Source organism: Melopsittacus undulatus, chromosome 7 (assembly GCF_012275295.1).
Source record: "Melopsittacus undulatus isolate bMelUnd1 chromosome 7, bMelUnd1.mat.Z, whole genome shotgun sequence".
Lineage (NCBI taxonomy): Eukaryota > Metazoa > Chordata > Aves > Psittaciformes > Psittaculidae > Melopsittacus > Melopsittacus undulatus.
Window position 1 is genome coordinate 25,097,082 of NC_047533.1, and position 26,830 is coordinate 25,123,911.

Consider the following 26,830-nt stretch of genomic DNA (forward strand, 5'->3'; position numbering starts at 1 on the left):
GGTATCCAAGAGCTTCATTCCCCAGCTTCCAAACACACATTGATTGCTGTTTTCTATTTTTTAAGAAGAAGATACATAGAGATTAGTATTTTCTTTCTACTGCAAATTTTGGTGAGGTTCTTTTCTTCTCTAATGCTTTGCCTTGTGGTTTTCAGTAAATATTACTAAAAGGTAACACCAGTTATTTCAGTAAACAATGGTTTTGCTTGCCTAATGTTTGCAGAAAGTATATCTATGTAGTGAGAAAGGAACATCTGTTTTCTCTAGGATATATATGAACACAGTCTGCAATATGTGTTACCTCCATGAAGCTTGTATCCAGTCAAAACTAATGTAGCTTGAGATTTGATTACCTATTTCTCATAACAAACCTTGTTTGAGAAAAATTGTTATTTAATCTGTAAATAGCTTTGAGCAGTGAGATGTTTAATCAATCCTATGATTTCTAGTAACAAAAAAATATACATAGTTTTCTCAACAAATTCTTGCAGGGTAAAATGGATACAAACAGTAATAAACCACTTTTTGGTGCTCATAGCTTCCTTTTTACTCACTGAAGGGCACAGACCTTCCACCAACAAACCTTCATCTGCTCTACCAGGGTGCTTCTGAGCACATCCCCTGGCCAGCAGAGAGTGCAAGGTGTGCCTTGGCTTAACACTCCTTCACCATGGTTCAACACCGGCTATGTTGGGTTGATAGGTGGGTAGGAGTCTGCACGTGGCTGATTGCCTTGTGAGTTACCTGACTGAGCAATAGCAAGCAGACCAAGACTCAAAACCAGAAAATGTGTGCTGTTTTTCATTGTATGAAAATAGCAATGCACAGCAAATATATACCTTTTTTCCTCAGATAAAATCTTTAGAGCTGGCAATCCTGAAACACCCTGTCTAGAATTTTTTCATGCAAAACTTGTTTTTGAATGTTCTGTGGCTGTAGTAATGCATATTCTCTCCTGTATTTTAGGGCAGGCTGTCATGAGAACTTCCGATCTGGGCCACAATCTCCCTCCTCTCCTGCTGCTCTGAGTCAGTCACCCAACAGGTACAAAAGGTCAATAAGGAATTTTGCAGACTGAATATATCTTGTAGTCACTGCCGAACTGCTGCGGTGTAAATCACATTAGTATTATGTGGATGCACTATTAATTCTTTTAAATGCTGCAATTCATAACTGTCCATGGAATAAACATGTAGCTCCCTGTCCTGTATTTCTTGCCTGCCTCAGCAATATTGTTATGTTTTCAAATAACACAGTCCAGAAAGCAGCTGTAGGACTCTGCTTGATCGTTGAAATTTCAATGTAATTGAAATGGGATAATATAAGCCCCAGTCAAAGTAAGCAGTTAAGTATGAGTTCAGAGCACTTGAGCCAAAGGATGTTGTCTTCATTTTAAATAGTCACATGCTTAGGATTAAGGTATGTCCTAGACATTGTCATATTTCAACACGTGCTGATTTAGAAAGAAATTCTTTCCTTAATTTCCAAAGTTAAAATACATTTTGCATTTTTGCTGGTTCTTTAATTTGTCTGCATTCAACCTAATCTCCTCCTAGAGATTTGATTCTCTCAAGCAACGAGCTGTGAAGCTTTCAGTGAGATATGTGTACCAACTCTAAATAAATGTTAACTGTAGCCTGATGGACTCACTGACAATTTGGGGTATATTAACATCAGCTGGCTTATTAAATAAAGTAATACAACACAGAAAATGTAGCTTTTTTTTTTCTATTTAAGTAACATTTCTCCTCACATTTCATGGCAAAGCCCTCCTTCTGATGCCATGATATGGAACTATTGGGATTTTTTTATGTGAACTATTTCTTCTGTTTTGATAATTGTAGCTGCAGGTTTGGTGGGATTTCAAATAATTTCTAGCTACATGTAGCTAGTTATGGTAGCTCTTTCATATTATTTAGCAGCTATATTCTGATGTAAGACCCTTTCCCAAGATCTTTTCCTGAAATGAATTTTAGTTTTGAAGCAATTGAGGGATGTAATTCATTGTTCCACTACAACTTCAGAAAACTTCTCTAAAAAATTTCCTAAAGCACTTTATTGTTTCATTTGACACTAACTTCTTATAATAACTCCGATAGTGGAGAAAAAGTGAAAACAAAGGTAGATTTAAGTAGTGCAGAGGCTTTCATCCCTGGCTGAAAAAAGCATGGATGACACATGATCATAAGGTATCCCTTTGGTCTCAGGTTCATCTCACTAGGCAAACATCAGTTCTGGCAGGCTGGCGACAGATGGAAAGGCAAGAGCATGAAACACAGAAGCATACACCTGCACTGCTATTAAAACCATCATGAAGAAGGGTACCAGTTATTCCTGGGGCCCTGATATCTCACACAGCTGTCATTAAACAGCTGTTTTACTAGAAACACATAGACAGGACTGAAGTTTAAGGAGAGAGTTAAAGCATTTTTGCATTGCAGATGGAGGTATAATTTCAGCTTTACTCGTAAGTAGGTGTAACACTGACAAGCATGCAGCTGCAGCAGCATAGAATAAAATTAGGTACCAAGAGGCTAGTGCCTGGTGTATGCTACTGCAGTGATTCTGCTGCTGTTGACTTCACCAGTTTGTTTGGGTGCGAGAGCAGCCTCCCTGCCTTCTGGCTGAAGTAAGCAAACCCATCTGCAAACAAACTGAAAAAATTCCAGGCTGAAAGTCTAACTCAGTTAATTTGTGTGAATATCTGCTTTGATTGCTGTGACATTGAGTAGGTCTGCACAATCCACGGGCATGGTTCCAGGCCTCTGTTAAGAGGCTTGCATCTCCTTGATCTAGCACAGCAGACTTGGAGGGAAATGGGTCTGAGCTGCTGTGCGTTCAAGCATGTTAAGACTTCTGCTTGCTAGCGTGCAAAGCAGATACGCAGGCTGATTCAGCACCATGGCTGAAGGGTCAATGTTTATTTATGTGAAGCCCCCCAGTGCTCCTTCCTCCCATCCTGTCCCTTTACACAACCTGTGCAAACATTTGGCTACATTTTAGCAGCAGTTGCTGTTTTGTTTTCTTAAAGTCATGTTTGACTTCTAGGTCTGTCAGCGGAAAGAAGCTTTGTTCTACCTGTGGGCTTCCTCTTGGAAAAGGAGCTGCTATGATTATTGAAACACTTGGTCTTTATTTCCATATTCAGTGCTTCAGGGTATGTCTCTTGTTTGTTTTATTAAGAAAAATCTCAAGTCATGCACGGTGTGATGAGACAGTATATTCAGGGGTGCAGATGTGAAATGGAAAATGAGAGGACCAAAGGATTGCTTGTTTGTTATGTGTGTTTGTGTGTGTGTGTGTTTGTTTGTAGAGAAGTGGAAGTTATGCAGCTAATGTGTTATTATGCTGTCAGACATACTAATTGGAATAAAACACGTCATTTATCAAGCAAATCTAGCTTGCTCACAGAGGGAAGTAAAACTTCCCTTGTGTACTCACTGGGTTTTAAATACAACACTAGTTACCTTGTAATTTATTTTTTTTCCCAAAAAAATATGGGCAGTCCCAAAGCTACCTTTTATCTGACCCATGGTTGAAAAGCTTTGACTATGGAATGGGTGATGTATTCTGGTTTTCACCAAAGTTCTCATCAGGAATTCTTCTTGACTATTCTTAAGTATTTCAGTCTAGAAATGACTCAGGGTAGTGTCTTCTAGGGAACTCAGAAAGTGACCATTTCCACTATTTCTGGACCAGTTGGTACTGGACATTTGTGAAGCCTTTTTTTGGTTTTAGACATTTACTCAAACTAAACCTCTGGCTTCTCTGAGATTTGTCCGTCACGAGCAGGCTGGCTCCAGAATGCAATGTTAAAATCAGATATCCCTTAAAATCAGTAGAATTTTGTATAAGTGGAGACTGCTGAAATCCAGTCTTAAATACCCCTGGTTCTAAAAAAGCTCTTAAACTGATGTGCAGTGCTCTCCAGGAGTACGGGCTGGGTTCTGGGGGTTTAGGGGTTTTTTACTGTTCCAAGAACTATTGAAATGAAAGTAAAAATTTGGAAAGAGTTGTGACAAACAGTAGGGCATGGTCTCTCTTACTTTCTCTGTTCTTCAATTGACAGTGTGGCATTTGCAAGGGACAGCTGGGAGATGCAGCAAGTGGAACAGATGTCAGGATTAGAAATGGTCTTCTTAACTGCAATGATTGTTATATCCGATCCAGAAGTAAGTACCAAATCCTATCTGAAGGACAATGAACTTTAACATTACTGTTGCCATGATTTTAACTGATGGGTTTGTCTCCTCTTGGCTTTGCCACTCAGGCATAGTTTCATCACGGTAAGGGGAATCTTCCTGTGCCATTTTAATCGTCTTGTATCAAAAAATACTTCCTAGCCCATTAAATCTTGCCCAGAGGATCTCTGCTCAGCAATAATAGACTTAAAAGCTGTTTCTGTGCATAAATATAAACTACACTGTGCACACATACTGCATGCCACCAGTGTCACCAGTGATATGAGATGGGCAGTGCTCATGCTGCTTCTACTCTGTGGAAATGAGTAAGATGTAGGAAAAAAACAATGGGAGGAATCGTAGAATCAGAATCATAGAGCCAATTAGTTTGGAAAAGACCTTTAAGACCATCAAGTCAAACCATTACCCCAGGACTGCCAAGACCACCCACCAAACTATGTCACTAAGGTCCTCATCTACATGGTTTTTGAACACTTCCAGGGACAGTGATTCCACAGCTTCCCTGGCAGCCTGTTCCAATGCCTGAGCATCCTTTCGATTAAGAAATTTTTCCTAAAATCTAATCTAAATCTCCCCTGGCACAGCTTGAGGCCATTACCTCTTGTCCTATCACTTGTTACTTGGGAGAAGAGACCAACCACAACCTCCTTTCAGGTAGTTGTAGAAAATTATACAGTTACCCCTGAGACTTCTCCAGGCTAAACAGCCCCAGTTCCCTCAGCTGTTCCTCATTAAACTTGTGCTCTAGAGCCTTCACCAGCTTTGTTGTCCTTCTCTGGACCTGCTCTAGCACCTCAATGTCTTTCTTGTAGTGAGGGGCCCAGAACTAAACACAGGATTCAAGGTGCAGCCTCACCAGTGCCCAGTACAGGGGGATGATCACTGCCCTTTCCCTGCTGGCCACACTATTGCTGATACAGGCCAGGATGCCACTGGCCTTCTTGGCTGCCTGGGCACAAGTTAGCTCATGTTCAGTGGCCATCAGTCAGCACCTCCAGGTCCTCTTACACCAAGCAGCTTTCCAGCCTCTCTTCCGCAAGCTTATAGCATTGCATGGGGTTGTTGTGGCCCAAGTGCAGGACCCAGCACTTTGCCTTGTTGAACCTCATACCACTGGCCACAGCCCATTGATCCAGCCTGTCCAGACCCCTCTGCAGAGCCTCCCTATCTTTCAGCAGCTCAACACTCCTGCCCAACCTGGTGTTGCCTGCAAATTTACTGAGTGCCCTCAATCCCCTCATCTAGATCATCAATGAGGATGTTAAACAACACTGGCCCTAACACTGAGCCCTGAGGGATACCACTAGTGACCGGTTGCCAACTAGATGTGACACCATTTATCATCACTCTTTGGGCTCTGCCATCCAGCCAGTTTCCTACCCAGTGAAAAATACACCCATCCAGGCCATAAGCCATGAGCAAGCAGTGTCTCCAGGAGAATGCTGTGGGAGACAGTGTCAAATGCTTTACTAAAGTCCACATAGACAATGTCCACAGCCACTCCCTCATTAACCAGGTGGGTCACTTTACTGTGGAAGAACCCATGAACTTCATGAACCCATGCTGACTGGGCCTTCATTTTCCCTCATGTGCTTTATGATCTCACTTAGGGTCATCTGCTCCATTACCTTCTCTGGCCCTGAGCTCAGGCTGACAGGTCTTTAATTTCCAGGGTATTTCTTCCTGCCCTTTCTGTAGGGAGGTATCACGTTGGCCAACCTTCGGCCCTCTGAGGCCTGCCCACTAGACCAGGACTGCTGAGAAATGATGGAGAGTGGCTTAGCAAGCTCCTCTGCCAGCTCCTTCACCACTTTTGGGTAACCCATCCAGCCCCATAGACTTGAGTATGTCCAAGTGGAACAGGAGGTCGCTAACCATTTCTTCCTGAGTTAGGGGGACTTCAATCAGCTCCCCATCTCTGACACCCAGCTCAGGGAACTGAGTATCCTGAGGATAGCTGGTGTAACTATTGAAGATTGAAGCAAAGGCAGCATTAAGTACCTCAGCCTTCTCCTCAGCCTTAGTCACTAGGTTTCTCCTAGTACCTGGTACAGGATGTATGTTCTCCTTAGCCCTCCTTTCACTGGTGATGTATTTGTAAAAGTACTTTTTGCTGTCTTTTATGGCAGTGGCCAGATTTAGTTCCAGCTGTGCCTTCACCTTTCCAACTTTCTCTCTGCATAACCGCACAACATCCTTGTACTTCTTGTAGAGTGACAGTCGCTTTTTCCACAGGTGATAAATGCTCTGCTCTTTTCCTGAGTTCAAGCGCTATCTTGCTGTTCAGCTAGGCTGGTCTTCCTCCCTGCCGGTTTGATTTTTGGCACATAGAGACTGCCTGCTCCTGCACCTTAAGGATTTCATTCTTGAAGAGTGTCCAGCCTTTCTGGACCCATTCGTCTTTCAGTAATGTTTCCCAAGGAATTCTGCCAACCAGAATCCTAAACAGGTCAAAGTCAGCCCTCCAGAAGTCTAAGGTGGAGGTTTTCCTGACCTTCTTCTGAGTTCTCTAAGGGCTGAAAATTCAATCATTTGATGATCACTTTGCCCAAGATGGCCTCCAAGCATCATTTGCTATTTGTGAACAGCAAATCTAGCCAGACATCTCCCCTAGTTGGCTCACTAGCAATCTGGGTTAGGAAATTATCTTCCACACCCTCCAAGAACCTCCCAGATTGTTTTTTCTCTGCTGTATTATACTTCCAGCAGACACCTGGTAGGCTGAAGTCCCCCACAAGAAAAAGGGAAAATGACCATGAAACTTGTCCCAGTTGTTTGAAGAACACTTCATCTGTAGCTTCAGCCTGGATAGGTGGTCTACAACAGACTCCTATCAGAGTATCTGCTTGGGTAGCAACATAACCGCACCACCAGTTTTCATTGCCTGTCCCTTCCGAAGGGCTTGTAGCCATGCATTGCAGCACTCTAATCATGTAAACCATTCTACCACGTTTCTGTGATGGTGATGAGCTCCTTGCTGCACAATGGCTTCCAGCTCCTCCTGTTGCCTATGCTGTGGGCATTGGCGTAAATGCGTTTAAGTTGCCCTGTGGATCTGGATTGCTGGTACTTGTAACTATTCAGTATATTCACTGACTACAGTCCTAACTGCTAAGTGGAGATACAGAGCTCTCTTCACTTCCTGTCTCTGCTCTTCTCCCTCAGAAGCAGTGGGAGTAGAAATCTATGAGTAGAAAAAGTACCTACCTACCTTTGTCAGCACAAGAATGGGTATTTTTTTTGTTTCAGGAGAGCGCTATTTCCCCATCAGCAGAGCTAGAGGGTGCTGTTGTATAACTGTTGGTTTGGTGGTTGGTTTGGGCTTTTTTTTATTTCTGCTAAGAAATGTTAGCGACTTTTTATTATTATTTCTTTAACCTGACACACTTAGAAATAGCTTTTCCCCTTCAGGCTGGATACTATAAACCTGTCTCATCTGGATGAGGTCCTGACCCTAAAACGCACATTTGCACATCTATCTTTACACAAAAAAAAGAGGAAGGTGATAAAAGTCATATTTTCGTTTTCTTCCTAATCCTTTTTGCTTAAATAAAACCTGAGGTCTCTTAAGGATAGATGAAGGCTCAAATAAATTATTTATCAACTTATAAACTGTAGAAATCACCCCCTCCATCATCATTTCTACAGCAGCAGTGCTGGAAAATGCAGTACAGAGCTGTGTATAGTGCTTCATGCAGTAAGGTTTTGCATTTGTACATATCTAGCACGATGGCAACCAGGTCCATGACAGAGGAAATAGGTTTTGAGGAAATGTATGGTTCCTGAAGAATAATAATGGCAAGGATTTGTCTTCTTTCCCATAAATTGCCTTTTCCTTCTCTGTTTGCTCCTCATGCAAAATCTCAAAATATGAGTTAACTAAATTTGAGTTACACTGGCTCTCATTGACTGTTTCAAACGGACTGATTTTGGTAGAATTGCAAATATGGTTAATTGCTCATTTTTAACTAGAATTTGATGGACTCCACATCTGAAATGAAGAATAAAATGGTGCAATGCTGGTGGTTTGCCTTTAGTTCTGGGAAGTCTGATGCTAAATGTAAAACTAGTTGCTTGATTACACAGCTCATGCTTTCCTGCCCCTATGGCTACATCTGAAAACCTGTGCAGCAGTGCGTGCTGTCTCTGACCCACCCAGAATTAATCAGTACTGTTTTGAGATGCTTAGGGGCATCTTGATTAAATGTTTTGGCTGCCAGAAGCTTACTTTGAAACAGAATCATCCACAGTTTCAAATAAGTTATCAAAAACCTTAAAAGAGAAAAACATTAAAGATTATATAATGGTTCAGGGTCTGAAATATTTCTGTTCTTCAAATAAAATTGGATGAGGTTTTATTGGTTATTTCTCTACGGCAAAGCCTCAGGAGACCCTGATTTCTGAGCACCAAAGTCAAAGGCAAGAAGTAAATCAGTGAGATTCCCTATGTGGCCAAATAACACAAAGGCTCTGAATTACCACGTAACATAAATCAGGCACAGCTAAAGACGACTCATCAGTCCTTTGCTTTACTATTTTGCCACTGCAGAGCCTGAAAGTAAATATACACCCAAATGCTTTGGGAATAAAATGAAATAAAAATGCATGCAGAATGCATTTGTCCATGTTGCATGGAAAATATATTTCCACTGGAATTATGCTGCATTCTGCTTTGCAGTTAGTGCCATAGGAAGTGCAGGAAGAAAGAGAAGCAGAGTACAAATTATGTATGTTACCAGATGCATTTTTTCTTTTAATTGTAGAGATCATATGAGGATAAACGTATGTATGTTTATCAAAATTTGTCAACTAATGACTTGGTTTGGTTTTGTTTTACCCAGCTGCTGGTCAGCCAACTACATTGTGACATGACTCTCAGTCCTAAAAACTTTCAAGAAGGAACCCTCTTCTCATGTGTGATGGCTGCCTCCAGACAATCACTTGTAAGAGCTTGAATCCGTGGATATCATGGCTCTCATCTCATTGTGTAAAATTCACAGAAAAGCTGCATCTGCTCCTTTAAAATGCAATATATTGGGTTTTCCCTTTCTTAAGAAATTTGCAAAATATGTGTGACCGTGTTTGGGAAGGCAAATCCTAAATACTATTAAAAAAATCCCACCTTTCAGGCATGCTTATGATTTCCAGCCTGTTACCTTGTTCTTTTGAAAGTAATAAGAAAATAAACATGCAATGAAGCTGTTTTGTTTTAATTTTTCTAGGAATTAAAAAGTTTAAGTTTACAGAACCTTTATAGAATATGCCAACTGAGCTGAGAAGTAATTTTAAGATAATATCTAATCGGTGCATTTGAAAAACTAAACATCAAAGCACGACTACTCTGTTATAACTGAAGCTATAACCTTTTTTATACAGAGACTAGTTTGATAATACATCCTGTAATTCTGAAGCATTTTGTGTTTATATTACCTTCAATGGAGGGTAGGAGTTATACAAGTAAATTATTGCACCTTTAGTGATAGGATTTTTTTTGTTTGTGTACCTCAAGTAATGTTCATGACTATAGCTTAATATTCTCTCAAATAAAGATTTCTTCATTAAACCTAAAGATTGTATACCACTAACGATGGCAAGATTCGCATTATGAGCAATCCTTCTTACTAAGTTCAGCAGCCCATGGTGTTATTAAACTTGATGAAAGGTGATGTGGGGGAGAGGTGGCCAAGTGGGCAGACACAACTGAATTATGAGTCTCTGAACGCAGTTTGATGCTATGGTGAAGCTTCTCTCTTCGGTGTGTAACTTACTCATTGATGCTCTGATCTGGTTTGAGGTCTACTCATTCACTTTCAAACATTATGGTTGCTTGAAGCCTCATGCAGAGAAACACATGTGGTCTGCGTGCCCTCCAGAGCAGAGAATTGAACAGCCTCAAGCCTGTATTCCTACATACACTACCCCAATAAAGTCAGCAAAATCCAGGAGTGTGGAAGGCAGGCAGGGGGAGGCTGGCAGTGGTAGGAAAAAAGGACTTAATTTGCCTGTATTTTCCTTTTTGTGTTTTAATTAAGCAGAGCTCCTTGCTAAAGTGATCCAGCAGCTCATTGAAACAGTGGTCAGAGCTGTGTCATTTTATCTGCAGTACACAGACAGCATTAGGGGTGTGTTGCAATTGTAAATTATCTAAGCATTTTTTGGTAAACAGTTATTGGAAGTATCCCATTTGCGCAGTTATAATGCAACTTAAAATGGAAAAACAAATCTACTTATTCTGCCTTAAAACTGATAAAACTAAATTAATAGAGATGTATTTTATCTACGTGCACATCCGTTGTCTTTTGATGTGTTGGTAAATGGAAATGAAGTGGCTATTAGGGAAGCAATGAATTTGAGTTGTTCTCTAGCTAGCAACTATTTATTTAAATGCTAGACAGTTCCTTGCATGTGAGTTGCATACCCATGCAAAACTGCGTGTCATTGAAAACCCATGTATGATGTTATCCTTGGAGGACATTGTGACTATCTGCTGAAAAGTGACATGTTACTTCCTTAATATCGTGCCTTAGAAAATGCAAAGCTGTTGCACACAGTCAGTGATGACTTATGGATGCAATAAATCCAAAAAGCTGGAGTCCTTCATGGACTTCACTTGGGGAATATTTTTAAATAAAAACAAAATCAGACAAAGGTTTTGGAAATGTAAGTGATGTCCAGTATTTTGATCAACCATCTGCATGATTTACTGTTAAAGGGTTTTGATAACCAGGATGCTTACTCTTTGCATGTGGTCATCATAACATTTTCCCACAAATAATGCTTAACATGGGAATTCAAGAAGCAGATTTTATAACTAACTTTGTACATCTGTATAACTCCATGAGCTGCGTTAAGGATATGTGAATATATGATGTCTAGGCCTAATTTTTAAACAAGGCTGTGCATGCTTGTGCGTCTGTTTGGTATAAGTCACTACCACTGCTTCACCCATGTGATAGAGTTTAGATGTGCAAATAAATCCCCAGGCGTATCAAAGGGTTGGTTGTCATGGGGGTTAGATCCACTTCTCATTCACATTAGGGGTAAGTGCCCAAAGGACTTAGGAGCATGGTTGGGACTAAAATGCATGGACGGGGGTGGGGGGTATGCATTGCACTGTGGACACACCACTGGGTCTCTGAAGCTGCTTAGAAATTGATCCCCTTGTCTATCAATTAGTTTCATATATGCATGTTTTAGCAAAGTTGACTGTATGTAAAGTGAAATGAAGCAGCATTCTCAGATGATGATTTTTTCCCCCTAACAAACATCTCTTCACCAGCACAAAATAATTCTAAACAGTTTTCTAAGTTATACTTGGCAACTGCTTATGTTTGATTTTGTATTTCCTTTGAAGTCTTACCTGGCAAATTCATTCAGGCTAAGTTTTCTTCTTTTTTTTTTTTTTTTTTTCAATTTAAACACATAAGTATGATGATACATTTCTTATTAGGAACTTTGAGCACAACAAAAGCAAAACGCTTTACTGCATTTGAACTACAATGTAAATGTATTTGTTGCAAAAAAATATTTCTTATTGCTAAGCAAATACAATATATGTAATGGGGTTTAGATGTTTCAGAATTCATTTAGCCTCTTACTGCTTCAGAGAACCTGAACAGGTGTCATATCCCATCTGTATTTTACAACCCCATTTTCCATGGTGTATTTTTCCTTACTCTTGCTATGTAGTGTTGTTGATGCAGTACATATGTAGTTCTTGGTGAATGTGCTAAAGGTTGGTGAACCAGAAGCAGATCATCCTTATCTGCATGTCCCTTCAAGGACAAGGATTGCTGTCCTAGCTGGGGCTAATGTTGAATACCAGTTACACTAATCTTTCCTCCATTTTATTTATTCTAAAATGCCTCTGGAAATTAGGAAACTTGTCTAAGATGCAACAGCTTTTATAGTAAATGTCTGTTTATAAATAAAATGTTGATTACCTTTGGTGGTGTTGATTTTACTTATTATTAACTAGCTTCAATTGCATATGATGTGTCTGTGTAACTCCATGAACTGCATTAAGCATATGTGACTATATGGTATCAGAGCCTAATTTTCAAATGAGTCCATGTATGCTTGTGCATCTATTTGGCATAAGTTACTCCCACACTGGGAGTGTGTACATCCCACTGGAAAAAGCTTCTGCATCATTGGGGTATGCTGAACCAAGCTATATTCCACAAAACTTAGTATATGGGTAGAGACAATCAAGAAAACATACTTGAGATGGGACAGTACGCTATGGATTGCTACTGTAAGCTGTAGCTGAGTATTTACAAGAGCATGTGGTCTATCATGGTAGAAGACAAACAGAGATGGCTTCCTGTGAGTCAAACCCAAAGTCCTCAGAATATCTTTCACTGATGTTGACGGACTGTGGTTCAGACTTTGACTCAATAAAGCACTTTATGCACTGCAAAGCTAAATATGTGCTTGGTTAATTCCACTTTTAGATAGTCAAGATTCTTGAGTTTGTGCTTAGTTTTGCATGTGCTGAGGTATCCCACTAGTTCTTGAATCCCAATAAGCATGTGGCTTCATGAGTAACCAGCAGAAAGTTCACCCAGAATTTTAAACTAACTTCCTCTGTTTAGAATCATAGAATCATAGAATAGTTAGGGTTGGAAAGGACCTCAAGATCACCTGGTTCCAACCCACCTGCCATGGCAGGGACACCTCACACTAAACCATATCACCCAAGGCTCTGTCTTGAGCACCTGGCCTTGAGCACTGCCAGGGATAGAGCATTCACAACTTCCTCGGGCAACCCATTCCAGTGCCTCACCACCCTCACAGTAAAGGACTTTTTCTTATATACAATCTAAACTTCCCCTGCTTAAGTTTCAACCCATTACCCCTTGTCCTATCACTACAGTCCCTAATGAAGAGTCCCTCACCAGCATCCCTGTAGGCCCCCTTCAGATACTGGAAGGCTGCTATGAGATCTCCATGCAGCCTTCTCCAGGCTGAACAGCCCCAACTTTCTCAGCCTGTCTTCATGTGGGAGGTGCTCCAGTCCCCTGATCATCCTCATGGCCCTCCTCTGGACTTGTTCCAACAGTTTCATGTCCTTTTTATGTTGAGGGCACCAGTACTGCACACAATACTCCAAATGAGGTCTCACAAGAGCAAAGTAGAGGGGCAGGATCACCTCCTTTGACCTGCTGGTCATGCTTCTTTTTATGCAGCCCAGGATACAGTTGGCTTTCTGGACTGCAAGCGCACACTGCAGCCGGCTCATGTTCATTTTCTCATTGACCAACACCCCCAAGTCCTTCTCTGCAGGGCTGCTCTGAATCTCTTCTCTGCCCAACTTGTTTCTTCCTTTTGATTGGGTCTTCAGTGGATGACAGGTTTGGTTGTGTGCCAGAATCACATCTTGGCTGTTAGATGAGTCATGGGGAAGCACTGACAATTTAATTTTTTGAAAGCAGACTTTTATCCTGGTGCCTTAATGGAAATGGTAGTGGTCTTACGTTATTTCTGTGCTTACATCTCTGGATGGAGGGCCAGCTTTGGTCTGGGGTGGAATGTTGGGGTTCCTGGTGGCATGCTCCAGTCTGTGGGAGCAATTGGCTGCCACTGGAGGTTGCTCTGAGGCTGGATTTGGAGGCAGGCAGACAGCTGTTTCTGCTGCAGCAGCTCTGCACCAAGGTTGCTGGGCACCCAGACAAGCGTAGGTTTGGTGATTGTGACCTTTATGAGCCAAATCAGATGGTGGAAATCCTGGTATGATTTTTTTATTAATTTCTGGTGAATGGAACCTGGCAGCTCTGACCTCCCCAGTGTCATCTATGGTCCTAAAGGGGCATCGATGGGGCTGCACACCACAGTCACTGATTTACTGCCAAAATAATTCCACAAACCTCACGAAAAGGGAGTTGTGTCACCTGCTCATCTCACCATCTTCTTCATCTGCAGGTAGCAAAGGCTGACAGGAGGTCCTTGAGGGAGACCACTCTGCTAACAAGGCCTTGACACACTCCAGGAGAGGATGAAGCTTGCCCAGCAGCAGGATGAAGCTGGAGGCATATGCTAAAAATAGGGGGTGGTGTGGGAGAGGAGTCGGTTATTACAGCTGAGGTTCAGACATGGAGGCAGAGGATACCCCATGCAAGGGGGGATGTGTGCCAGGTGCCCCAGGAGGGCTCTGTGCCTGCTTCACACCCAATCCAGGTGTGATGCCTCCATCCCTCCCTCCCCTTGACAGCCAGGCAGGAGGAGGTCTGTGTTCCATTCAAGGCATCCTTGCTCCGGAGTCCAGCTGACCCCCTTTGTTTTCCTCCTTGTTTTCTCTCTGTAGCAAGTGTTTTGGTGCAGAGATCATCAACAAACACAGTCAGGTGCTGGTAGCTGCTGGAGGCTGTAGGCACAGGTAATGAACAGCAGTAGCTTGCTCATCTCATGAGTATTGATCCTTCTCCACACAACTCTTCTGGGGGATAGTTAGAAGCAGGCAGCTACCACTTTGTTCAGAAAATTAGCTTTAGGTACAGTTCTTGCTGCCCAGTTTTGCAAAGATTTGGTCTCAGATGGATTCCCTTCCTGAAACTGGTACTTAGTCAATAAACCTTGAAGGGAGCTGGGGGGACTTTTCTCACCCCTAGTCTCTGCTCTCTTGAGAAAAGGTTGGGTAAATGGGGAACAAGATGACAAAATGCTCATTTTCAGAGACACATCTGCAGTGAAAAACAGAAGGGTCTGTGGACACTGGAAGTGAGCAGATGACCACCATTTGGCTGGAAAAAAAAAAAAAGATGCAAGAAAAATACATCTCCCATAAAGGCAAACAGGACTCATCTATACTTCTAAAAGCCTCCAGTATGAATGTAATTTCATTTGAATTTCCTGATAAGGGGAAATGACTGAACTGGAAGCCACTCAAATATTTCAAACAGTAAGAGCCCAAAATAGAGATAATACAGGGTGGGCTGCGACTCTTCTCACGGTATGGGGTGGGGTTGGTATTTTGGGGGGGTTCTGCTTTCTTCTTCATCTTTGTTATAAAATGTAGCATGAGTTAAACATGCAAGAGGGATTCTTACCCTTGTGTAAGGCTGTAGCTGCTGCTGTCATCTAGACCTTACTGAATGCCCCATGCACTGCAAGAGCAGCTATTGGAGCTATCCTCCCCAAGCATATGGGGTTTTAAGCCATTTAGGGGAAAAAAAATCCATTATTTAAGTCAATCTTACGAGTCACTGTTTACTCACCCGTAGAGTCCATCTGTTTCACTGCATGTGATGCACTTCAAATTCTCCTAGCTAATGCCATATCCATAGTTCACAGATTTTTTCTAAGCAGCTAACCTGCTGTTTCAAACTTGCCGAAGGCAGTCACATAGGTCTAGAAACTAAACCAGAATTAACAGAAATGCAAATCTTCCCTTGAAAGAACAGAATTTATCAAATAGAAAGAAGAAGACAAAATATTTTAAAATTCCTTTTGTTTGTCACCTCTGATTTTAGCCAACAAACTCCTTCAGTGACAAGCAAAGGAACAGGCACAGGCCATCCATCCACATTTCGGGAACTACCTGGTAGCTTCCCATGTGGAGTGTCAGAGTGAAGTGTTAGGACCTGTGGAACAGAAGATGCCTCAAGTGGTTAGGTCAAACCTTTTCTTCCAAAAAAGGTAAGCACCAATATCAGATAGCAAATGATGCTTCTTCTGTAACACAGGCTGTAACTCTCCAAAGTAATCTTTTGTCCTTGCCTGTGGTTTGCAGGAGCTCATTAAATGTGCTTTCCATATGACATACCATTCCTCTTATTCCATTCTTGTGAAAAAAAGGATCTCTGGCAATGTTGCACCTCAAGCATGTGATGCCCTGTGGGAAATCCTGTTGCTTGCCACAGTATGCTCAGACTTTGAGACTCTCCTAGAGAATTTTGCATGACCTTAAATATAGTTACCTACACCTGATGTTTGTGTAAGCCCCTCAAGGACTGGTTCCCTCACTCTGCCAACAGTTTGAAGAGCTTGCAAAAAAAAAAAAAAAAAACCTAAAAACAAACCTAATAAAAATAACCAAACTATGTTTTCAAGGCATTCACAAATACACATTACTGGATAATAGGATGGTTGCTAAGTCTGTATTCCCAGAAACAAAATCGCCAATGCATCAGATATCAGCCAGTCATGCTACTCCTATGTAGGTTCTTCAGCATTAGCTATGAAGATCAACATCTTCTGCAAATGAGAAAATTTCCTATATTCAGTCCCAGCTGAGAGACTGTTAAAGTATGTCTTGGGAGAAGACTTTCACAACAGAATAAAATCGCGTGCCTGTACCTGTCACCTGAGGGTGGGATGTCATGCCCCAGGATGGCGTGACACAATTGTGGTGTCTCAAAGCATACACAAACGTTAAAAGAACTATATTGATATGAATACGAAACTTCATGGAATATATACTTGGAAGCACCCTTCCCAGGTGCTAATGGGGATAGAAAGATTACAGACATGTCAGGAAGGTTTCAGAAACAGAATCATTGAATCTTTTTCAGCTCAGAAAATGACTGGAATGTACCAGTCAAAGAGCTGCTTCTGAAACAACCTCCATGCTGATGGTAGTGCCAGAGCTGCTGTTCCAGGGATCTGGACTCAGGTGCTTGTAATGGGTATCCCCTCTTCTCTGCAGCCAAGTGCTCTTCGGCTGCCTTTAGGGTGGTTCATAAAACACTGCACAAGTTGAGGGTGGAGAGAGGAGTAGCACTAATTCTCCTGTTTCTCAATATGTTCCTATAACTCAGATTGGAGGTGTCACCTCCAAATGCACTTTTCTGCTACCATATCTAAACATTGCCATGTGAGAACAAAGTGGTTATTTTTCCCACTAAATGTATTAAATGTAAGGGTAGGGTTTTTTAGTCCAATTACAAACTTTTCTTAGGATAAATGAATTCTGGTGAGTGATTTGGGATTTGGCATCTGTATGATTTACTATCTAATACTGATATATTGAAGTAGGCTGGATTTCAGCATGGGCTTTCTCTGTTGGACTTTGCGCTACTCTTCAAGTCTTAGTTTAAAGCTTTTTCTACTGACACATGATAACACTCAGATCATCACCAACCTGAGGGGTAACTGAGCTCTCTGATTCATTAACTGACATTTTTGAGGGGTTTTAGAAAACATTTGGCTTGGTTCATATTTGATGTAGCTTTTTTGTGCCCTTCCTGGTTCCATGGGTTCATATTGGAATCCTTCCTGGGCAGAGGGTGGAGAGCAGGAGGCACAACTTATGGAGTCTGGTGCAGGAGAGCCACATGCAACTTCTACAAACCCTCTTTACGCAGCCATGTCCTAGTTAGGTTTTAGATACATGTGAAGAGAGCAATATTAGCTAAAGCTGTAAAATGTATTCTGCCTTCTTGTTCCAAGTAGCCACAGGTCTTAGGCTGAGTTTAGACTATAAGGAAGCCAGTTAACACATCTTACGGTGGTTCTAAATGTACCTTATTACTAGTTTGGAAAAGGTAGCGCGACACTGAAAAGGGAGCTGTGACAAAGTGTGCTGCTAACTCTTATCATTACAAGTCTGTTCCAACAGACCAAAGCTGAATTTCAAAATTAACTTGGAGCCTCACAAAAACGCTTTCGAACACTTATCTTGATATGCAACCTACCTGTTTAGTGTGGATGTGCATGCTGACAGCAAAGCTGGGAGGTAGTAGCAGGGCAAATCAACCGGTTCCAACTCTCATTCTCTCCATTTTGCCTCTGCCAGAGCTGTTATCTCTCAGAACATTTGTTACGGATACACATGGGCACACAACAGTTGAAAAGCCATTATCTCTTTTAAAGGTAGTGACTAATGTGCTTTTGCCCACAGCGATGTGAAAAGACACGGGAAGTTTTTGCCGCAGAATGAACTCTGTTCACCTGGCATAAAAGCAGCTGTATTTTTCGAATCCTTTTAGAGGAACAGAGGTCTTTATTTGCTGCAAACCCTTGCTGGTAGCTTTCTTTTTATATTTTTCCTGGAACTGTAGATTAGTATTTTTATATCTTTGCATACCTAGCAAATAGGCAGTTTTAAGTTTGCTCTTTTTCTCTGAGTAGTGTAAAAGAATATTTCAATGCCTGAGTAATACAGTCCAGTATATGTGCATGTGGTTTGGTAATCAAAACTAGAAATAACTTTCAACAAAAATCATGACAACTGACTTTTTTGTCTGCTGTGGCAAAGCCCATCTACCACAATGTTCTGCTATATTGGTGCCAGGCATGCCTCCAACTGGTAACAATGTACAAAGGCTTTCCCTAAGTAAATCAAAATCGTCACAGCTAACTGATGCCTTCACTGCACTGTGTTTTATACAGAAGAGGATGGTGCTTGCAGTTTCATTTGTAAGGCTTGCCTCATTAAATCACCTTTCCAGATGACAGACTTCCAAGAAACTTTTGGATAAGCCAAAGACAGAGGAGCTCAAGTGGCTACACTGTCTTTTCAGTGATCCAGAGTGTGAGATGAAGGGGAAGGAGAAAGTTTTTGATTTGCACAAAGCTGCAAGTCTTCCATGTAGTTGGGTTTACACATAGGAAAAAAAGCCCTAGTGAGTATGACCAGTGACACTTACAGCTACTGCATTTCCTTATCTACTGTTCAAATTTATGTACATGACACATTGACTTCAAAGCTGTGTTTTTTCATGTGGGGCTGTGTTAAGTATACAAAATAATTGAGCAAAGTATTGATGCAGATAAGCTGTTGATGGAATATTTTCACGCAATACTTGGCTTTCTCAATATATCTCTTCATATTGAATGCTTAAAATCTGCTAACAGCCTGAATACAATTAAACACATGAATACCTTTCTCTTTGCTGCATCAAGGTTTTTCAGGCACCCTCTATACCCAAAACGACATGAGGCTATTTTGGCACACTTACAGTTGACAATAACCCTCATGCATTGTTAACCCAGGAGCTGAAGGCTCTGCTCAGCAATCTTTGACACAAAAAGTAATCAAGTTTATCTCCTACCAGATATAGGCAAGATAAATGAAGAAGGCAAATAAATCATCAGATGCAGAAGTGATAACTAACTTACAGGAACTGTGTGCCTGTGACGGAAAAACTACTTAAACAAGGAGCAAGCTCTCAAAGGGTAAATGGTGGAGTTACAGCACTTCCCTCCTTCTCTCAGCTTAGCACATAGCCAGTTTCTCAGCTCTGTCCTGCACACAGATAAAATCTCCCATGGCACATCCCAGCTTGCCTGGAGCCACATTTGACCAGTCTGCTCTGCCCAGCTGCCCAGTGCTGCCAGGACCTTGCTGTCTGAGCCCCACAACCCTACTCAAGGCACTCCTCTCCTCTCTCTGCTCTAGTTTGCTGTCACCATCCACTGCAGATAGCTTCATTTTTCCCCTAGATGCCAGGGATTCTGCTTTTTTAGCCAGAAATTATTCTCCATAGCTTTCTTAGCTGCCTGCTGACCTTCTGCAGTGAGAAAGAAGGGCTGTAAATAAACATCATCGCTGCCCAGTAGGCTTTGGAAAGGTGCATGCAAGAAGGGCAGGCACTGCCTGCCATGGGGACTCTTGGAGAAACAGGCAAACAATAAGATGGTTGAAGCAGCCCAAGTGTGGCAAAGCTGTGCACATGCTGCATAGAGAATCTTTATTAAATCCTTGTGGGTAGCGAGGCAAATGTAAGAAGACATATTTCTCCACAGGCTGCCTTAATACTTTTCATCATGGAAAGGAAATAAATTCTACAATATAATTGTATTTGTTTACAGTTTTAAGGCAAGATGTTTCTCTTTTGGCAGTACTGAGCTGCAGCTCAAATACAAATACCAATTACATCCTTCGTATCATCGCAGTAACACAAAATAATTTGGACAACATTTTGAATCATTTTGAATACAACAATACCTGAGCACCCAATATCAGGGACTTGGAAACAGCTGGATTTTTGAGGATACCCGACTGCACACACTCAGATAATCAGACATTTTTAGCAGACCTCAAGTCAGGTGCCCAGAGCCACTGGCCTTGTGTAAAACCACAGGCACCTAGACTTGTTTTTTTATGTTTTCAATGACATTTCAAATAGCCAATAAAGAAAAGAGGGACTAGAGTCAGTAGAGTGTTTCCTGTCCCACACACTGAATCACTGGTGTCTACAGAACTCATCATCACCAGAAAACAGTGAAGCCCTTTTGCAGTTGCTAGCTGAATAAGATTTAAGAACACAACTGTGAAGTAGAAAAATATTATGTCTGTATTTCTAAATGGATAAATGGGTCACAGAAACTAAACTGTCCAGAGGAAGAACGTCTTCACTAGTTAATTTAATTTAAGCTACAACCTGGCAATAAAGATGCTAGAAACATGGGGGGGGGGGGGGGGGGGGGGGGGGTGGAGTAACAGGAGATAAAGAAAAAAAGAAGACATGCATTTAGCAGTGACTGTGTTGGCACAGTTGGCTCTGTGAAGCACAGTGACTGTGGAGTTCAGAGGGATGGGGTAGTGCAGTGTAAGTCACCAGAGCAAAAAGCCCATCAGCGTGGAGTCAGCCTGTCTAGAAATGAGGCACACAAAGCAGCAGCACCCTTTTCACTGGCTCAGCCAGACTACCAGGAACTGCTGGCTGGGCTGAAGCCAGCTCCAGCCTCTCAGTGCAGACTGCAGTTACTTACAGACCTGTTGAGTTAGCAGATCATTTCCTGTGCTTGGAGCTGAGTGAGGCAAGCTGAATCCCTCAGCTTAAACACCCTTATGAGAGGGAAACATGGCAAAAGGTGTTCCCTTTCTGGAAGTAAGGAGATTTAAAAACTGTAAACAGAATATTTTCTTGAGGGACACCTGCTGCAATGAGAACTGTGGTGGTGTGCACGTGTGGTTTGTTTCTCTGGGCTTCTCTACAGGCTGCACTTCTTAGCCAGGTGGTGTTAGCTTGGCTTCCCAAGTCTCACCTACAGAGTAGGAGAGCTAGAAACATCCACACTACTCCTCCCACAGCAGCAGCTGTGTCGTCTGCCTGGAGAATAACAGAAAGATACTAAGATACTATTTTAGCTTAGTAAAATAAATTTTAAAAGACTAAAAATTTTTTTTCTTGTTAGGGGAGGTGAAGGAAAGATTTTTCACAAAGTTTTGGTGTCAGATCATCTTCAGTTAACTATAGTTACTCAAACAAATGGTCTGCATGGTGCTTATCCTTTGGAGGTGGTTATGCTACATAATATGCCTGTCAGGATGCTGGGACATACCAGGATATGCTCATTCAGAGAAGCTACTTGCATGTGCACAGGCAAGACACCTGCCCCTGCCAAGAGCAGGCAGCATCCTCGAGGGCTCTCTCTGAGACATGTCTGTGGTCAACTGTTATTTTTCACACCTGTACTGCAGGGCTTTGCAGTTTGAAGTGCTACCTCATGTACTCCTGACATGACAAAATCCTCATTTTCCAGGAAAATGATGGCCTCTACAAGGCTAGGGCTGGCCTATAGCCGAACAAATGGTTCTGCTGGCTCAGCAGTGACCTGCAGCTGTGTGTAGGGCAAGCACCCAGAGAGCAGCCTGACCTTCCTGCTGGTGAGGAGAAGCCCAAAGTTAGGTTGTGCTGGAGGGCGAACTGTTAGACCAGCTCATCCAAAACAGATATTGTAAAAAGAAACTGCATAGATGCTACCTGTATTCTGCACCAAGAGTTTAATGTATGCTGCAAAACAAAATTTGTACTGTTTCCTTTGGAGTGTGGCAGGCATTGCATAACAGTATCTTCTGGATTGAGCTTGTTGACGGATGAGGATATTAAATAGTTAAAAAGATTCTTTCATCTCAGTGAATCCTCCACTAGAAGAAAACAAACAAACAAGAAAAAACTGGCCAGATTGTGCTCCTACTTCAAGTCATGACAAGTATTGTGACGGTGACTGCTGCCACCCAGCTAAAGGACTGAGGCACTTTGTAAATCAAATTTCAAGTAAAGAAATTGGTTTGCGAAACCTCCTCGGCGTGGAGTCACAAGCTGTCACAGTGTATTAGCATTATGTTACTGGAGTAAAAAGCAAAACAAATTAAGATGTTTAACAGCTGAAATCTGAAACAAAATTGTGTTTAATGCTGAAAATCTTGTTAACATATTTTCAGGCTTCCCTTTCCCCCAATATTAAATCTCAGTGTGTGTTTGCAAGCATCTTTTTATCACGCATAGAAACCTACTGCAGGAGAATAAGAACTATACATGACATATGGTAAGCAAGGGTGTTTCACCATGCATACAAAAGACTTCAGCATTGCCGCAGCATATAGCAGACACATGGGAAGATTTTAAGGACCATGGGAGAAGCACAGCTGGAATCCCCCTCATGTCCATGGTGACAGAAAGCATTGCACCAACAGCAAAGGGCCCAAACTGAAGATTACACATGTTGCAGCATTTAATGTGAGGGGTAATTTGAACTCCCAAACTGCTTTTTCTTTCATATTGGCTCCCACAATGAAAGAACCATTAAGGGTTTTAGTGATCTTCCAAGACTCTGCTTCCAGCAGAAAATTGGCTCCTTCTCCTTGGACACAAGACCAGTTTTTAATTGAATTTCAAGAGATGATGGATGTTATGCTTTATTCCAAGTCTATATGCTAAATTAACAAGGCTGTCTGCTTAGTTTCCTCTTTTGAAACCACATTTTGATGAGTTTCTGCTAATTCTCTTACACAAGGCATTAGACATGTGAACCAAGTCCTTATTCAAGAGTTGAAATAATAGACATTTTTGCCAAGGTTATTACTTTAGATAATAAATTGGAGTGACAATAATTAGCTTTCTGAAAAAGACTTACCAGCTGAATTATTTCAAATAGAATAAAACTAGATATATCATATATTTTCACCAAACTATTTAAAAATTATTAGTTAATACTTAAATGTCTATCTTAGAGCAGAGATCATTCCTTTAAGTGCACATTTAGTGTTTCTTTTTTTCTGCACATTCCCTCTGGTCACTTCAAAGATCCCAGAAAGTCCCTCAGGACTACAGAATATGTTTAGCCTGAATGAGATTTATTTATTCATCTTTTTACTTGTTAACAAATGTCATTGATAACTTAAATATTCGTTTTTGTGAAACACAAAATGGCATAGAAGTAAATGTTCTCCTTAACTCTGGCTGCTGCAGTAGCACTTACATAGTAGTGTAAGGGAAGAAGATGCCTTACAGAGGTGAGCCATTGTGAAGGGAATTTAGAGTGAAGTTTTGGGCTGAACATAAAAATATTGAAAGCAAAGTTCTGACTAACATGGGCAAAACCAGGAACCAGCTCTATTAAGTATACGTGTACCTGTCTACCAGTAGAAGCTGGCTTGTTTCTTGAAGATATTGGGGTAAGCAAAAAGGAGGCCACCTTCTTGTAGGAGAGTGAGTGCTATTGCTTGAAGAGCAGTAAGCCTGCAGTTAGGAACACCTTTGCATGTATGTTTATTCTTTCCAAATGGGAACATTTAAAAGCAATCATGTGTGTAATTTTAAAGTGGCCCAGGACAGCAACAAACGGTCTTAATGGTTTCCTTTTGGCAGCACAGCCCTAGCTGACTTTTTTACTTTACAAGTTGCTTTTCAGATGAATTGAACAAACTGGCCATGTGGATTGGGGTTTGCACTTAATTTATCACAAAACTGTGGCTCTCCACTGGAAAAGAACAATGTGAAAATACAGTTGTCAGTGTATTCATCATAAGAAGGTCAAAACCAGACATGATGTTTATCAGCTAATAAAAGCAGCAGGTTGAAAGAATGTGGTTTAAATATCTGAGTAATTTAAACATGGAATTAATAGAACAATAGAATATATTCATCATAACTGAATAATGGCCTTCCCACAGGTAACATAGCGTGGAAAAGCATGTTCAGGTCTTTATCCACATGAGATTATGCTTTCAAATGATAGCCTATTAAATAAAAAATTAATAAAATGTCAATTCTTTCTCACAGCACTGTATTTCAAACATATTTCAGTTCTAACCTGTGTCAAACACCAGCCTTACCCTACTTCTCCTTTACACAGAGGCTGCCAAAGATTCATTTTCATCAATGTTTTGTGCTACAACAGAATGACTCAGGACCAGCTTTAATTATGGCTGTAGCCTGAATGATCCTGCAGAGCATATCATTAGATCTCAGGAGAAGCTAATGGCTTGTCTAGTTTGTATAATTGTCCAAATCTTCTTTTCTATCAGTTTTCCATCAGTGACATCTCATTGGTTTGAGTTGTATGCTGGTGAGACAGCTATCCAGCCCAGGACTACTATTACTAAATAAATAAATAAATACATACATAAATAAATAAAATAAAATATTATGGCAACTAAATAAGGAATCTTTTGAAGTTATTTCTTTAGAACATTAAATCGGTGTGGGTCTTGAAATAGTGTACCCTCATGGAGCTGCACTGATTAGCAGTATTTGATGCATTTTATAGCTATTGTTTGTCTAACACAATAGCACAAGCGAGTAAGCAATTTGTGCCTCCTGACACAGTAACAGAGTAATATTTTTCAAATCTCTGCAGGCAGATGTTGAAACTAAGCAATAAGTTTAGAATATTTGTTCAACAGACAGCAATATGGTTAATACCAAGTCTGCAAAACTTACAAATCTCAGTTTAATGATGCTAAAAGGACAAATAGAATCCCCTCCACTAAAAGCAGATCTTTTTTCACAGCTCCTTGAGGCACAAGGCGGTGACTCTATCAACAGTGCAAGTTTGCCAGCATCAGTGGGGACACCTGAGCACTTCAAGGGCTACCATCACATCTCTTTAAATTGTGTGGCAGTTTGGTACCAGGGTGGAAAGGGAGGGTCTGTGTGCTCACAGCAGAGAGAAGTGAATGGCTTTCAGGAGGAAAGGTTTTTTTGGGACAATTCATAACATTGGTGAGCAAGCAACTATATAAAAGCAGTTTTGGTGCACTGGATGGCACTGGGTCGAGCATCCGCTGGGGCCTCACAGCCAAACTGTGGCTGCAAGTGAGAAAAGTAGGTATTATGGAGGGAAATAAATTGCTCTTCAAGTGCACTTATCCATGAGAAAAATTCAGGGGAGCTTAAGGTCTATGTGACACTCTGAGATCCTTTTCAGAAAACACATCCCTTGTGGCTAGTTTATCAGTGGGAGGAGCAGGAGACCACGGAATCAAAACTGCAGGTTAAACTGCACTGGAAAATGTAGAAGAAATAAACAGGTGAATTTTCTGAGCCCACACTTACAGGCTATGGAGAGGTTTCAGTGCACCCCAGTTTCAGTGGGACCACAGCCCTCTCAAACACAAATAGCAGCACGTCTTCCTCTTCCCTTCTCTTCTGAGGACTGACAAAGAAGACTTTAAGTCTTACCCGTTCTGCCCGCTACAGCAGTAGTTTTGCTGGGGACTTTTGAGGAATTAATCTATCATCTGATCCATCTCTCTTCCCTGCTGCCCCAGCTAAACACCTGTAAGAGAGTCTTTCTCCTCCCATTGAATTCCAGCTTCTGTATAAAACTGTGTCTCCCAGTCTGTTTTTATTCTTAAAAGCGGTATGCTGAGTAGATCCCACTGAAATCAGTATTGGTGGAAGCTTCTCAATAGCTGTAAATCCAGAAAAACCTGATATGTTTATGTATGTCACAAGTCTCTTCACGGTATACTAGCACTAGTTTCATTTCAGAGCACTGTTGTGGCTTTGGTCCAGTTGGTCTTTAATCCTCATGCACAGGCAATACTTGGTTGCATTGCCGTTTTAGGGCATTTACACCCCAGGCCTTACCAGATTTTTATTCTTTAAAATTATACATTAAGGTTATTTATGCAGTACAGCTATTTTAATTCCTCTATGGGAGTTACAAGGTCAACACAGCTTCTCTTGCCTTTCTGTAACTCTGCTCAAGAAAACTCTTAAGTGTACCAACAGTTTTCATGTAGACGAGCCTAAGAGTGAAAGAGCAGTGACCTCAGCACTGGCAGGGAATTAACTCTGTAATCTAATACGGTTTCTTTTTCCATTTCTAAATAATGGGATTCTATTAGACCAAACTGTAGTCTCATCTTAATGATAATTTATCATATAGCAGAGCTGAATTTTGCCTTTTATAAATCATTAGGAATTACAATACACAGTTATATAATTGAATCTTCTCTTGTATCATTAATATTTTTCATTGCTTAGAGAAACCTCTTTTTGTTCAGAACTCACATGTAACTGGGTTTAGAAACCAGAGAGGTTTTAATATGCCTATTTCTAAGTGATCAGTTATTTTCATTTTTATTACTTTTAAATATTTTGTAAGAAGTCTTTAAAAGTAGAATACTTTAAAAGTATTTTATACTTATGAGGCTTTATACAAAATGATTCTGCACAATTTTAAAGACAAACCTGGCTGTAAGTTTATGTATAAATCTCAACAACAACAACAACAAAACATATTCATGATCTCTGAAAGGAAATAATTATGCTTAATTAATTCCCATATTGACATTTAAATGTACTAGTGGTATGCACCAGTGAAAGTATTGATCAATTAAAGCAATCCGTAATAATAGGAAAAATTAATCACTTTTGAAGATGTATTTGACTCCAGCTATGGAATGTACTTTGGCAGGATTGAAGCTGGATTTCCGAAGAGGATCTCAG

At 41.0% G+C, this 26,830-nt stretch overlaps 1 protein-coding gene across 4 annotated transcripts in view; it reads left to right on the forward strand.

The window, feature by feature from the left end:
- LIMCH1 (LIM and calponin homology domains 1) overlaps positions 1–12,150 on the forward strand; it is a 182,399-nt gene extending 170,249 nt beyond the window's left edge. For 2 of the 4 annotated variants that reach the window (XM_031048955.2, XM_031048954.2), the window contains 4 exons: positions 967–1,044; positions 3,049–3,157; positions 4,070–4,172; positions 9,044–12,150. In XM_031048955.2, the coding sequence (XP_030904815.1) occupies positions 967–1,044; positions 3,049–3,157; positions 4,070–4,172; positions 9,044–9,069 (316 nt within the window). In that variant the 3' untranslated portion in view covers positions 9,070–12,150. Of the gene's footprint in view, positions 1–966; positions 1,054–3,048; positions 3,158–4,069; positions 4,173–9,043 lie in introns of all 4 variants that reach the window. The other 2 variants (XM_031048952.2, XM_031048953.2) reach the window with 1 other exon arrangement.
- Positions 12,151–26,830: the final 14,680 nt, after the last annotated feature.